This window comes from Indicator indicator, chromosome 7, assembly GCF_027791375.1.
Source record: "Indicator indicator isolate 239-I01 chromosome 7, UM_Iind_1.1, whole genome shotgun sequence".
NCBI classification, from domain to species: domain Eukaryota; kingdom Metazoa; phylum Chordata; class Aves; order Piciformes; family Indicatoridae; genus Indicator; species Indicator indicator.
Genome location: NC_072016.1, coordinates 2127188 through 2142960, shown reverse-complemented (window position 1 = coordinate 2142960; position 15773 = coordinate 2127188). Strand labels below are relative to the sequence as shown.

The following is a 15773-nucleotide window of genomic DNA, read 5'->3' as shown; positions in this document are numbered from 1 at the left end:
GAGAAGAGACCAGCACCAACCTCAGCACAACCTCCTTTCAGGCAGTTACAGAGAGCAATGAGGTCTCCCTTCAGTCTCCTCTTTTTCAAACTAAGAAACCCCAGCTCCTTTAGTTACTCCTCACAAGATTTTTTCTGCACTTTAAGGACTTTTGGTAAATGGCATTATTAACTGAACAAACCAGAGCTTAGCTCTCGTTTTTTGGAGCAGCAAGATGCACTCTGAGACCACTTTAGGCCTTTCAAGTGTAATGAGGTGTTTTGAAAGGTGAAGGAAAATAAAATGTGTCAGAAAAAAAACCCAGATAGGTTCTTGAGAAGTCAGTGACACTCCTATAAAACAACCTAATGACTAATACTTTAGTTAACTTGTTTTTCAGATAATTCTAGGTCTATTTTTGTTCTAACAAATTTCTGTCTCTCCACTACCTCCTTTCTGTTTCCAGTCCCTTCACCCATTTGTATTTTGTGAGTGTCTTTTCATGTTGCTTCTGCTTCTGCTCTCTTTCTTTGTGCAATGACATTAATAAAGCTAAGCCAAATGGAAGGTGATAGATTGTCCCACTTGAACAAAAAAACCAAAACAAAAACAAACAAACAAAAAATATTTTGCCTGTGATAATAAGCTCCAAACAGTCCCTGGGAATTGTACTTCTGTAAAATCCTCTTTGGATTGGATTTCAGCATTAAATTTTATGCAGCCATTTGGTATCATACTTTTTCCTTCAGGAAAGATAAATATTTCAGTCTTTGAAAAGTGTGAAACTGAAAACATGAGCCAGTAGCCCTCCCTACAATTGCAGGAGGCTGCTGTGCAATTCCAGTGATGAATAGTTTGTGTTTGCATGGGGAGCATACACAGCAATCACTGCAAGTGTGGAGTGTTCCAAACAAAGAGATGATGGATCATTTTCTCTGATTGTTACCCAGGCCACTGAAATGCCTGGTTTGCACTTTCGTAATTTGTTGCCACTTAAATGAGTTGAGGATTTTCTTTTTTTTTGTTTCTTCAGCTTCAAATCTGCTTAATGTGAAGAAGGAAAAGATGAGAGGCTGGAAGATTCTCATGGGGGAGTTTAATTGCCAGAAAGCACCCACAAAAGCAGTTATAATTTTAATGAATCACATTGAAGACAAAGGAGGCAAGGTTGGGTTTGCTCAGTCAAGGATGAAACCTGGCTCCTGGAGGGTCTGTGCTGGAGCTCTAGGCCTGTCCTACCTCACTGGTCTGCCTTCTGAAATTTGTTCTCTATTAAATAAAGCAGCTGTGGTTTCTTAAGAAACAGCAGAGATGGAGGGATCTTAGAAGGAAACAGGAAAATTTGAGGCTTACAAGATAAAACCTTTGGAATGAGAGGAAAACATATTACACAACATTTCACAGTCTCACAGTATATCAGAGGTTGGAAGGGACCTCCAGAGATCATCCAGTCCAATCCCCCTCCCAGAGCAGGATCACCCAGGGGAGTACACACAGGAATGCATCCAGGTGGGTTTGGAAAGTCTCCAGAGAAGGAGACTCCGCAGCTCTCTGGGCAGCCTGCTCCAGGGCTCTGTCACCCTCACTGGAAAGAAGTTTCTCCTCGTGTTGAGGTGAATCCTTCTCTGTTCAAGCTTGTACCTGTTGTTCCTTGGCTTATCACTGTGTAGCACCCAAAAGAGCCTGGTCCTCTCCACCTGACACTCACTCCTCAGATAGTTAGCCATTGATCAGATCCCCTCTGGATCTAGATACCATTAATATTATCTGGAGAGTGCGTGGACATTATTAAAGATTCTTAGTAGATCTTGGTGTGAAATAAACTCATAGAAATAAAGCAGAAACCACAATACATGTGGATTCCAGTAATGCATTTAAAGAGGCTCAAAAGATGAGTGACATAACAGTGTGGATCTCAGCTTCCTTCAGAACCAGGTCAGAAAGGGGCAAAGATTTGCCAATCCAGGATTTTTACTGCTGTCTCAATAGCCCCATTGGCCTGAAACCAAAAAGTGGAAGTAAACAATAAGGGGACAAATCAAATGAAGATTCTCCTCAACATGTTGAGGAGAAACTTTCATTACAGGGAGGGTGAGAGAGCACTGGAACAGGCTGTCCAGAGAGTTGTGGAGTCTCCTTCTCTGGAGACTTTCCAACCCCACCTGGATGCATTCCTGTGTGTACTCCCCTGGGTGATGCTGCTCTGGCAGGGGGGTTAGACCTGATGATCTCTGGTGGTCCCTTCCAACCTCCAATGTACTGTGAGACTGTGAAATGTTGCATAATATGTTTTCCTCTCATTCCAAAGGTTCTATCTTGTAAGACTCAAATTTTCCTGTTTCCTTCTAAGATCCCTCCATCTCTGCTGTTTCTTAAGAAACCACAGCTGCTTTATTTAATAGAGAACAAATTTCAGAAGGCAGACCAGTGAGGTAGGAGAAGCCTAGAGCTCCAGCACAGACCCTCCAGGAGCCAGGTTTCATCCTTGACTGAGCAAACCCAACCTTGCCTCCTTTGTCTTCATATCTTTAGTTGCTAAGCTTTGTGAGGCAGTGTCCTCTGTGGGTGTTTGCATAGCACTTAGAATAACAACCTTGGCTCAGCTGAAACCTTTCAGAGAAGCCACAATGCAAATAGTCCATTTTCTGCCTTTCACTACCTTATAAAATCTCCAGTGTTTTATCAAGCCTTGGAAGAAAATGTGGCTTGTCTCAGGAGAGGCTTTCCTGTGTTCAGTGACTTGTAGCATCACAATGAGCAGAGGGCTGGAGCTCCTCTCCTCTAAGGACAGACTGAGAGAGTTGGGGTTGTTCAGTTTGGAGGAGAGAAGGCTCTGAGGTGACCTTCTTGTGGCCTTCCAGTATCTGAAGAGGGCTACAAGAAAGCTGGGGAGGGACTTTTTAGGGTAGGTAGGATGGAGGGGTATGGAGCAAAACTAGAAGTGGGGAGATTCAGATTGGATGTTAGGAAGAAATTCTTCCCCATGAGGGTGGTGAGACACTGGCACAGGTTGCCCAGGGAGGTGGTGGAAGCCTCATCCCTGGAGGTTTTTAAAGCCAGGCTGGATGTGGCTCTGAGCAACCTGATCCAGTGTGAGGTGTCCCTGCCCATGGCAGGGGGTTGGAACTGTATGATCCTTGAGGTCCCTTCCAACCTTGATAATTCTCTTATTCTGTGACTTTGAGTTAGCTGCACCAATTGTTTAAAATACCTCATTTCTTTATATTATCTGCTTGATTCATTCCTTTCTCCTCTTCCACCACTTAAAGCCAATTAAATATTTGTGTTTGACATTTGCATTGCCATCAGTCTTGAGTTAAGATTGGTTTGATCTAAATCAGACTGATTTTCTTACTTCCCTTTGTATCAATGTCCTGAAAGAGGGCTTGTTGATGTTTTTATGTTGCTCCTGCCTTTCTGTAATAAGGGAAGAAACCAAGATAGCAGTGTTTGTGTAGATTAAGAACATAGCTTTGGAACCTTTCATCTTAATGCAGAATAATTTTTATTACTCTCTAAGCAGTAGGTAATATGATGGGGCATGTGATGTGTGTATGTGTGTGTTTGTTTCTTCTTTGTGATGCAGTGAGATCCTGACTCCAGCTGGTGCAGAAAAAAAATGCTCAGATATATTCTTCAGTGTAAATATCACCTCTAGTGCCAGGGTTCTTGAAGAGGAAATAGTTTTGCTGAATGTTCTTGACTGACCACATCTTCAAAACACAGCCATAAGGCAAAGTTTCCTGTGTGAAATGCACAGCAATTAAGTAGTCTTGGGACATACAGATACCTTTATAATGGGGACTCAACTGTCCCAGTGTTTAGCTGTTCTTTTTGCTGCTGACTGTGCACCTGCTGGGACTTTTGGGTCAACCCTTTCTGGATGTGCTGTGCAGTCTCCAGGGTGAGGGAAGTCAGCCTTTCAATATTGCAATGTAAAGCTGCTCTGCAGAATATTAGTTTCATAGCCACCAGCTAGAGCATTGTTATATTACTTTTCCATCTTACATCAGGTGTAATTTCCCCTGGAGGAGTCTTTATAAATCTGTTTTCTTCCTGACCTTTAGTTTAGAGGAACACATCAACCAGCTAGGGCAAAGTCTGCCTTTGTGTCTAGACCCTGCTGAGCTTCCATATTCGTTCATGAGCACCTCCTTCTGGAAACATGGCACATCCTGAAAGAAAAAAACACAACAAACCACTGGGGATATAATTTTTAACAATCTATCACAAGTTTTGCTGTAAAGCCCATTTACGTGAATCTGCTGCTGTCTACCACGCTGCCAACTGCTAGTAAAATGATGAATGTGAGTGAAATGTGCACTGAACACCAACTCTGTTTGGGCAATATTTCTTTAGGGCCTCTAAAGTGCTAAGCATTGGAGATTGCCTGAAAAACGAAGCCACAAAGCACCTGATGCTTCTGCCTGGGAATGCTGTCTTCAGATTTCAGTTCATCTTCTGAAGATATGAAAAATAGTGACCTGAGATGGAAAATGGAAATATGAAGAACTCCTCTTAATTTTTGAGAGGAAGTATTTGAAAGTGTTCATTCCAGAATCACACCTGATATTGAATATCCAAGAGTGATTTAGCTTTGCTCACTCCATGTACTCAGCTGGAAGATGGAATGATGCAGACAAGTCCTGTCCTTGCAGTCTCAGGGAAGTTTCTACACATTTCTAGTTCCAAAGGTCTGCAGAAAGGGCAAACCTCTGTCTGCTTGCACACATGTGAATATGTGTTGTTAGCCATCAAAAAAAAAAACAAAAACAACCCAGGGACATCTGTCCCTGAGGATGCTCAAGAAAAGCCTGGATGAGGCGCACTCAGTGCCATGGTCCAGTTGATTGGATAGGGCTGGGTGATAGGTTGGACTGGATGATCTTGGAGGTCTCTTCCAACCTGGCTGATTCTATGATTCTATGAAAACCAGCCATGAGGAGCTGCAGGTCTTTGCTACAAGCACAATGCCACAAAAAAAGACCTAGTGCAAGAGGAAGAGCAGAAAAGAGAGCAGGTTGCCTTTTGTCATATTCCAGTGGCTAATTAGCAAAAGTGGGAGGCACAAGAAAAAGTCTATGCTGGAAAGGAGAAAAAATGTTTATTTCTTGTTTAAATGTGTCAGTCTGGATACTAAGAGGATGTTTGAACAGGGGGAGGGCATAGTCCAGTTTTCTGAGATACGTTGTCAGCACCACAGATTTATTTTTTCCTGTGGTGACTATAGCCTGGTGCTCTGACTGTGCATCTCCCAGCTTGTTTTTCTGCAAGCCATGCTACTCTTAGGGGAAATACATTCATTTCAAGAATACCATGACACAGAAATGTCAGAAGAAATTATTTCTTCTTGTCAATAGATGGGCTGAAAGGCAAAGCTGAAAGGCAAAGGAAGTTTATGTGACTCTCAAAGGACTATACAGAAGAAGGTAACCCAGTCTGCAAGGAGTCTGAGATTTATTCAGGACTGGTGGTTTTATGTTCAAGTTTGCCTCCCACTGTCTTCCAACGAGTGTGGAATCAGCACAGGTTGAAAGAGCTTCTAGGAAACAATGCATTTGGCAGAGTGGGTTAGTGACTGATCAGCAGTTTGCCTTGCTCCACCACAGCCAGCCTCAAGAAGTGATTCCTGTGTGTGTAGGAAGATGAAATGCAAACCTTCAGCAATTGCATTCCAGCAGCTGTGTACTAGACACTTATGAAACCACTCCATTGTGCTGTCAGCTAAAATTGACCACCCAATGGATTTATCAGCAGGACACAAAGAACTTTATCACATCTAGAGTTTGGGAACATGAGGAGAAGGGCATTAAAAAAGCTCTAGGAGGAGCTTAGGAAAAAAGATGCTTGTTTGACCCAGCATTGTTGGAGACTTTAGCATTCAATTCATTGATAGCAGAATCAGGACAAAGCTGTGTATTATGAGTGTGACCTCTTAGAGAGGTGCTTAGAGATATCACAAAGATAAAAATATGGAGGGGTAGTCAGAAAAAGGATTTGAAATGCTTGGAAAATATTTTTTATTTTGCTATCTGTGATTTATGAGCTTTTGCTCTGTTTTGCTCTCTGCAGTCACGAGCAAAATTGAGTGTGACATTGGTGGAGGAAATAAAGATTGTGTTTCACAGAGCTACCTCTTCAACCACAGCACTAATTTTCCTATAGGCAAAAAAAAAAACCCAACCAAAAACAAAGGATCAAAATCTGATGTTTTTTTAAAATACTAAATATATATATATTAAAAAAAAAAACATATAAATTCATCCAGTATCTCTCTGGAAGGTGAAACAGCTGCAAAAGGAAAGAAGCTCAGCTGAGTAACTTAGTACCTGAGTTGTGCCATCACAGCCAGCTGTGCATGTTCTACAGAAACAGGTTAATGGAACCTAAAAATCTCATTTAGATGTAATTCAATTGCAGTACAAACTGACTGAATCCTTTGCTGCTTTGAGCTTCACCTTTTTCTTTTTTTTTAAGAGATGCAAAATCAGGCAAGATGTTCTGAAGATTAAGCATGAAAGAGCTTTTGTGACTCCAGTTTAAAAAAAAAAAAGTGCCTAAATGTTTAATTTAATGTGCAAATAAATTCAGGGATTCTTTCCACAGCTGATGTCTCCCCCAGAGGACAAAGGTAAATTGCTAAAGGGGAAAACAAATTCAATTGCTATTGGATAGGTGAATGTCTAGAGGTATTTGCAAACAGTGTTTGCAGATATCTGAAAGCTGAGTATTTAGGGAGGTTCTTCTCCCCCTCTGCTCTGCCCTGGTGAGACCACACCTGCAAAACTGTGTCCAGTTTTGGGCTCCCCAGTTCAAGAGAGACAGAGATCTGCTGGAGAGAATCCAAGGGAGAGCCACAAGGATGCTTAGGGGACTTGAGCATCTCCCCTGTGAAGAGAGACAGAGAGACTGAGAGCCCTGGGGCTGTTTAGTCTGGAGAAGAGAAGACTGAGAGGGGATCTGATCAATGTCTATCAATAGCTGAGGGGTGGGTGTCAGGAGGAGGGGGCCAGGCTCTTTTGGGTGGTTCACAGTGATAAGACAAGGACCAATGGATGCAAACTTGAACATAGAAGATTTCAGCTCACCATGAGGAGAAACTTCTTTGCAGTGAGGGTGACAGAGCACTGGAACAGGTTGTGGAGTCTCCTTCTCTGGAGACTTTCCAAGCCCACCTGGATGCATTCCTGTGCAGACTACCCTGAGTGATGCTGCTCTGGCAGGGGGGTTGGACCTGATGATCTCTGGAGGTCCCTTCCAACCTCTGATACTCTGTGATTCTGTAATTCTGTGACTTGCCTGGTTGCTTGTATTGCTGCCTAGATAACGGCACAGCTGGAGGGAACATGCATAGGTTATGGACCCTGTGGGAAGCTGCCTTGTGCCATTCATCCCTCCAAGAGGTGTGGTTTCTTACAGTTTGTAAGATGGTGATTGCTTTAGTAAAAACCACCCAGCCAACAGGAAACAGAACAAGGGGACTCTGTAAAATACCAAGTTAAAATTCTGATGGTTACTTGGGAGTCACCATTGGAAAGAAATGAAACTGCCTCAGTTTTCTGTAGAGGAGGTGAATCTTCTCCACTTACCTTTGCATCTAATGACACCCTGAAAGGCCGGGAGTTCTCTGCTGTCGAAAGATCCTGCTGTCAGATCCTGGAGGACCTTAAGGGACAGCGTTGTACAGTGATGATGACAAAATACTGTAGTTATGTGCTTTTCTTTCTCAGTTGCATTTTCAGGCCTTGGCTTTACCACCTTCTACTTGGCTGGAAAGTTGCACTGCTTCACGGAGAACGGGCGGGGGAAGAGCTGGAGGCTCTGTGCCGCAATTCTCCCTCTCTACTGTGCCATGATGATTGCCCTGTCACGGATGTGTGATTACAAACATCACTGGCAAGGTGAGCTCTGGAGATGCCTTTGCTCTGCTTTGATTTTTTTTTGGTCTATTTTTCTTTAAATCCCATAAGTTAAAAGAGGAGAGTATGATAGAGATTTTCCTTGTTCCTGGATGGAAGCTGAGGGTTTCAGTATCTGACAACACCTCAAGGGCCCTTTGCTCTTCACTGTTTTTATGTGCACAAGGTACAGCATCATATTTATCTACAAATCTGAATTAGTGGGGGTTTCATATCATCATTTTTTACAAATATCTATCAGTGCCACAGTCATCATAGATGGATCCAGCTGTAGGTTGGATCTGGCCCATTGGAGTAGCTCTTCATGGGGCTTAGTCCTTACCTCCTGCTATCTCCAGGTACTTACTGGGTACATGAGTTGGGTACACCTGCAGTCCTGTGTCCAGTTTTGGGCTCTCCAGTTCAAGAGAGACAGAGACCTGCTGGAGAGAGTCCAATGGAGAGCCACAAAGATGCTTAGGGGACTTGAGCATCTCCCCTGTGAAGAGAGACTGAGAGCCCTGGGGCTGTTTAGTCTGGAGAAGAGAAGACTGAGAGGGGATCTGATCAATCTATCAATAGCTGAGGGGTGGGTGTCAGGAGGAGGGGGCCAGGCTCTTTTGGGTGGTTCACAGGGATAGGACAAGGAACAATGGATTCAAACTAGAACAGAGAAGATATCACCTCAACATGAGGAGAAACTTTCCAGGGAGGGTGACAGCCCCGGAGCAGGCTGCCCAGAGAGGTTGTGGAGTCTCCTTCTCTGGAGACTTTCAAAAGCCACCTGGATGCATTCCTGTGTGGACTACCCTAAGTGATGCTGCTTTGGCAGGGGGTTTCAACTGGATGATCTCTTGAGGTTCCTGCCAACCTCTGGCCTAGCCCAGAGAGTGGTGGTGAATGGTGCCACATCCAGCTGGCAGCCTGTCACTAGTGGTGTCCCCCAGGGATCAGTGCTGGGCCCCATCCTGTTCAATATCTTTATTGATGATCTGAATGAGGGGATTGAGTCCATCATCAGTAAATTTGCAGATGACACCAAGCTGGGAGCAGGTGTTGATCTGTTAGAAGGTAGAAGGGCTCTGCAGAGGGACCTTGACAGGCTGGACAGATGGCAGAGTCCAACAGGATGGCATTCAACAAATCCAAGTGCCGGGTGCTGCACTTCGGCCACAACAACCCCATGCAGAGCTACAGGCTGGGGACAGAGTGGCTGAGAGCAGCCAGGTGGAAAGGGACCTGGGGGTACTGCTTGACAGCAGCTGAACATGAGCCAGCAGTGTGCCCAGGTGGCCAAGAGAGCCAATGGCATCCTGGCCTGCATCAGGAATAGTGTGGCCAGCAGGAGCAGGGAGGTCATTGTACCCCTGTACACAGCACTGGTTAGGCCACACCTTGAGTACTGTGTCCAGTTCTGGGCCCCTCAGTTTAGGAAAGATGTTGAATTGCTGGAGCATGTCCAGAGAAGGGCAACGAGGCTGGGGAGAGGCCTTGAGCACAAGCCCTATGAGGAGAGGCTGAGGGAGCTGGGACTGTTTAGCCTGGAGAAGAGGAGGCTCAGGGGAGACCTCATTGCTGTCTACAACTACCTGAAGGGAGGTTGTAGCCAGGAGGGGGTTGGTCTCTTCTCCCAGGCACCCAGCACCAGAACAAGAGGACACAGTCTCAAGCTGTGCAGGGGAGGTTTAGGCTGGAGGTGAGGAGAAAGTTCTTCACAGAGAGAGTGGTTGGCCATTGGAATGTGCTGCCCAGGGAGGTGGTGGAGTCACCATCCCTGGAGGTGTTCAAGAGGGGATTGGACGTGGCACTTGGTGCCATGGTTTAGATAGGCATGAGGTGTAGGGTGACAGGTTGGACTCGATGATCTTTGAGGTCTCTTCCAACCTTCTTGATTCTTGATATACTGTGAGACTGTGATGAGTGATTGCTGTATTGGGTGCACATCAGCCTAGGCTGAACCATCTGACTGCAGCTAGGCTCTGAGAGTTGCACTCAGTCATTTGTCTGCATCCTGGTCATTGGCTGCACATGATGTAATACCCTGGTTTTCCTTCAGATCAGAGTATATTAGGCTTAGCTCCTCCTTGAGAGATGCAGAAACATTGCCTACCAAGCTACGTTGTAGATGCCCTCTCCCTGGAGGTGTTCAAGGCCAGGTTGGATGGGGTCTTGAGTAACCTAGGATAGTTGAGAGGCATCCCTGCCCATGGCAGGGAGCATGGATAAGATGCTCTCTGAGGTCTTTTCCAGCCTAAGCCATTCTATGATAGCACAGCTTGGAACAGATTCTGCCCACACTCAAAACCTTGCTGCAAAGTTTGATGTTTTCCCTTCTCTCAGTTTTTTTGGCCGAGGCTGTAATTGCTCCCAAGGTGTCAATTCCACATTTTCCAGAGCCAGGTCCTATTTGAAGAGAATTATTTCATCATCCTGTTGGTTCCTCTGTGTAGCTTCAGTTAAGTCCAGCATCTCTCTGTCCCACCTGAGCACTTCACCTCACACAGCAGTCAGCATCCCAGAGCAAGACTCAGCCATGCTTTTTATTTCCCTGTTTTTTTCTGTTCCTGCAGCATCCTGTTCTCCCACAGCTCCTTAACCTTGACATATTCTTCAAGGAGTCTCCTGCTTTCCTGCAGGTGCCTTGTCTTGTTATAGGGCTCACTGCTTTCCTTTGTTCACTGACTCCAGGACTCAGAGAGAGCCAGGAGCACACAGCTGCTGAAGGGGAGGTGCGTGCCTCACCAGGCTGGCAGGCTGGACAGGCTCCATGTGTGACACTTGGCTGGTCTGAGCTCTGTTAAAGAGAGAGGGAAGGGTGTGGGTGGCAGTGTACAGGTTTGCTCTCCAGTTTTGAGTGCGTGCTTACAGCTTCCACCATCTCTTGCCAAGGGTAAGAATTATATATGTACTGAAATATGTGCTCTGAGGCATATTATTATGATGTGCTTTATGACAGAAATAAAATACACCCAAGGGGTTGTAACTGTGTCCATTACAGCTGCTCATACTTTTGTCTTTGAAGTTTAAAGAGCTGGAAACTCAGCTCTCCCTAAGCTAGGAAGAATTCTGGCAGACACTGCCCTGCAGCTGACATATGCTCTCACCTGGAAGAACTCAAGGCAGAGACGTTATAATGTCCAAGACTTAGCATACTGTAGGTGAAAGATGGAGTGGGGGCTCCCTACATTAAAAAGCCATTTGGTGGGCTCAGAATATTAGCATGAGTGTTTTATGAGCTCCCCTCTGTTTGGCTGGAGAATGTAGTATTCAAGTTCTTAGTGTTGGTACTGGTGACTATTAGGGTATTTCATTGTGAATCCTGAATGTATTGACTGATTTTAAGTCTCTAGATCTCTATGTAGGCTTCTAGAGCTGAAAATATTCATCTACTCTTGAACTAAGTGGAAATTTAATTGAAAAAAAAAAGTAAAAATATATATTGAGACTGAAAGAATATTTTTTTCCTCTATGGGCAAAGGAAAAGAACAAAAAACCCAAACAAATGAACAAACCAAAAAAAAACAAAAAAAAAAAAAAGAGAAAAAAAGAAAAGAGGAAGCTGTGGCTACCATAAGCTCAAACAAAACAGTTATCTTCAAAACCAGGATTCAGAGTAGCTGCCTGTGTTTGCTCATTACCTCCAGTCAAGGTCAGTAAGCCTAGGAGTCATTGGCATAAAATCATTTAGTGACTTTGTATTACCTTGGTGCCCAAACTGGAGGACAGACTTTTGCATAATTGGTGTAGAAGTGGTTTGAAAGAGATATCCACCATGAGGGTGGTGAGACACTGCAACAGTGTGCTGGTTTGAGGCCAGCCAGAACATCTCTTGCCCCGAAAGGGACAAAAGAATGACACACGCAAACGGATTGGAGAGTGATGGAAAAGTTTAAGTGGAAAAGCGATTGGTGAAAATACAGAAAAAAACTACAAACTACAAAGCATAGTGGAAAAGAACATCCTAAAGCATACAGAGTTCCTTATATAGTACCCAGAGGTTTCCCAATCCTTCCCTCCTCCCACCTGAGGGTCTACCCAATCCCTCAGGGCTCTTCCTTCCCCCCCCCGCTAGGCAAGTCTCAGGCTGGCCAGGTCTGAGACTGCCCCCCCCCTCCATTCTCCTCCTGGCATTAGGCCTAGACAGGCCTAAGAGGCCTTGAGGATACTCCCCCGGCATTACCCGATAAGAGAGGACATCTCCCATGGGAGCAGAGAGGGAAGAAAGAGGAAGAGAATGACTCTGCAGATGGCTTTATAGGGCGCAGGATTTACGGGTAGAAATACGCCGTTTTCTGTGTCCACCCCTATTGGGTGGGCACCCAGGACACCAGAGGTGTGTCTCATGCAGCAGTGGCAGGGGGCACCCAGCCCAAACTGCCACAAACAGGTTGCTCCCACAGGTGGTGGGAGCCCCATCCCTGAAAATTTTTAAGGCCAGGCTGGATGTGGCTCTGAGCAACCTGATGTGTAGTGGGAGGTGTCCTTGCCCATGGCAGGGGGGTTGGAACTGGATGGTCCTTGAGGTCCCTTCCAACCCTGACAAATCTATGGTCTAGGCAAGTTATCAGCAAATCTTGAACTACTTAGAGAGGCCAGGCAGAAACCTGATGTTTCTCCATAATTAAAAATAGTTAACCTCATTGTTAAGCAGACTAAAAAGCATCTGGAATGGTATACAATCAGCCACATTTAATGGTCTGAGAACTGCAACAAGCACAGGTTCATAGCAATGAATCTTGTCGCAGTAAATTTTGTACAAGTTGATTGATGCTGTAGTAGTATTTCATAGGGAAAATGATGTCCCTTGGTACTTCTTGTCCCATGGCAGTTGGATAGAGACAGTCTGAATGGTACAATATCAATCAGCTTCCAGTCTGGGTTGGATGAGCTCTGTCAGCTAGCAGATACTGTGTGCACACAATCACCTTCTGAAGTCTTACTGGAGCCTCTGTTACATTTTTTGGTGATAGATTTGTTACATCCTTTTTGCCTGTAGGAAAAGAGCACAGCATTAGAAGGGATCACAGGATCAGAGAATGTTAGGGGTTGGAAGAGAATTCCAAAGATCATCGAGTCCAAGCCCCTGCCAGAGCAGGACCATAGAATGCAGCACAGGTCACACAGGAACACATCCAGACAGGGCTGGAAGGTCGCCAGAGAAGGAGACTCCACAACCTCTCTGGGCAGCCTGTTCCAGTGCTCTGTCACCCTCCCAGTGAAGAAGTTCCTCCTTGTGTTGAGGTGGAACTTCCTGTGCTGGAGTTTATATCCATTGCCCCTTGTCCTGCCACAGGGTGCAGCTGAGCAGAGCCTGTCCCCTCCCTCTTGACCCCCAGCCCTCAGATATTTATAGACTTTTTGATTAAATCCCCTCCCAGTCTTCTCCGGACTAACCAGCCCCAGGGCTCTCAGCTTCTCCTCACCAGGCAGTGCTCCAGTCCCTTCAGCATCCTGGGAGCTCTTCATTGAACTCTCTCCAGCAGATCCCTGTGCCTCTTGGACTGGGCATCTCCTAGGTCATTCAGTTTAGCCCTCTTCCTCTACAGCTGCCTATGACTTGTAATCACATTTCTTAAATTCATCCATCTCACTCTTAAAATATTTTTTTCAGGATTTCTTGCCCTAACTATTCCTATTAGAAAGGCTCTTCAGCATCTCACTCTTCTGATGATTGTAAGCCACTTGTTACCCGCTGAAAACTGAGCCACATGCCCTTTGTTGTAGGAGGCTATTGACTGACAACCAGGGCTTTTAATCTGTGTTTAAGGATAGTAGACAAAAACAATGTGTATTGATTTCCCCTTTGTCTTTAAACAGTGATTCACCCTGTTTATTGTACTCTGGTTTCTTTGTAATTGAAAGTAAAGGATGGAAGCACAGGGAAACAGAGATGATATGGTACAGGGTAAAACACAGTGCCAGTGCCTTTTGCCTCACTTCCCTTATTGTTTGTCTTCAGATCTGAGGCTTGCAAAGTCACTGTATTTTCAGTAAAACTTTGCTCTTTGAAACACAAGTTCAGCCAGGCACATCGGTTGGAGTCAGGCAGAAGGTGACAACAGAATGAATCCTCTCCCTTTCAGCTGCTCTGTGGTTCCCATGGACAACTTGAAATTGCCCATGTGTGAGCACTGCAAATATCTCATGTAATGACTTTATTTTATCTTATCTTCTTTTCTTTTCTGGTAGGAATATGGGATAGTAAAGAGCATCAAAGAAAGCTATTCAACAGATGTTGAATCAGTTAGCAGCCATGAATAGTCTTTGACCTTTCAGGTGCTTTAAGAAAGAATTCATTCTGCTGGAAATAGTTCTTGACAGCTGTCTTTCTCAGGGGCCTTTCAGGAGCTGCAAATGAAATGCATAGTTCTAGCTACAGAGCCCACTCCCTGAAGGATAATGTTCCATCTTCTATCCTGCCTGCTCCTTGTCTGCAATAGAGAATACCTTCCAGTACACAAACTAGCCAAGAGTAGGTCTGGGGCTTTAGCTGCCACCTTTCCGGGGGGTGGTTGGGCAGAGGGGAGGGGCAGGCTGCAGTCAGTGCAGTAGTCTAAGCTGTAGCTGTCAGTGGGAGAGCTGTGAACAGCAAAATTCAGCTGCAACTAGAAAACCTGATGGTGGGGATTGTAGATCATGGCAAATTGGATGGAGGTTACATGCACACATCACACAAATGGATGTTTGGATGTGGTGCCTGGGGATATGGTTTAGGGGTGAACCTTGTAGAGTAGGGTTCTGGGTTGGACTTGGTGATCCTGAGGGTCTTCTCCAACCTGAATGTTTCTCCGGTTCTGTGAAACGTTGGTCAACAGTGAGCTGGCATGTGGTGAATGTTTAATGCCCCATGGAGACTGTCCTGTTCCCCTCACTTATCTCCTGAAACAGAACCAACCATCTGCATGTTGGGTATTCAAAAGGTTAGAGATGTCCTTGACAAAATACTGATTTTAGGTGTCCTTTGTGGTTGTGGTATTTGGCTCCAGGTTCTTTATGGAAATGTGGAGATCACATTTCCTGAGTTAAACACTTCCAGGTCAACCAACTGACTTCTGTTTACCATTGTAACTACTGAGTGACTTTTCCATGGCTCTGAGATCTTACTGTGGCCTTCCAGTATCTGAAGGGGGCCTACAAGAAAGCTGGGGAGGGTGTCAGGTAATGATAGGACTGGGAAAAATGGAACAAAACTGGAAAGAAGTAGATTCAGATTGGATGCGAGGAAGAAATTCTTCCCCATGAGAGTGGTGAGACACTGGCACAGGTTGCCCAGGGAGGTGGTGGAAGCCTCATCCCTGGAGGGTTTTGCAGCCAGGCTGGATGTGGCTGTGAGCAACCTGCTGTGGTGTGGGGTGTCCCTGCCCATGGCAGGGGGTTGGAACTGGCTGATCCCTGAGGTCCCTTCCACCCCTCCCAACTGTATGATTTTGTGGTAACCTGCTTCTGCTTTTGTTGCTTTTCTTCTCTAGATGCTTTCGTCGGGGGAGTCATTGGCCTCATTTTTGCTTATATTTGCTACAGACAGCACTACCCTCCCTTGGCTAATACAGCTTGTCACAAATCTTATGTCAGCCTGCTAGATCAGAACTCTGTGAAGAAAGAAGAGAGACCTACAGCAGACAATGCAGCTGGCCTGCCTCTGGAGGGGATAACTGAAGGTCCTGTATGACTTTAAGAAATGGGCTGAATGAACTTTTAGCTTTCTCACATTTCCTTCAAACTGGTCTCTTAACACAGTCTTTCTTACTGTATGTGTTTTTTTTTTTTTTCCTTTTGTTTCCTTTTTATAAAGAGGAGTTAAATATTTTTCTTTTTAATGCCATCACATTGCTGTACTTCTAAAGTTTTCAGTCCGGGTTGATGTGTGGAATGATCTGTTCTCAGCCTGCTGCAAAG

General features: G+C 45.0%; 1 protein-coding gene across 1 annotated transcript in view; it reads left to right on the top strand.

Moving 5' to 3' along the window:
• The window catches only part of PLPP4 (phospholipid phosphatase 4), a 64969-nt gene extending 49423 nt beyond the window's left edge, over window positions 1–15546 (top strand). The window contains exons 7-8 of the mRNA XM_054382309.1: window positions 7710–7880; window positions 15347–15546. Coding sequence (XP_054238284.1) covers window positions 7710–7880; window positions 15347–15546 — 371 coding nt within the window. The remainder of the gene's footprint in view (window positions 1–7709; window positions 7881–15346) is intronic.
• The last annotated feature ends 227 nt before the right edge of the window (window positions 15547–15773 follow it).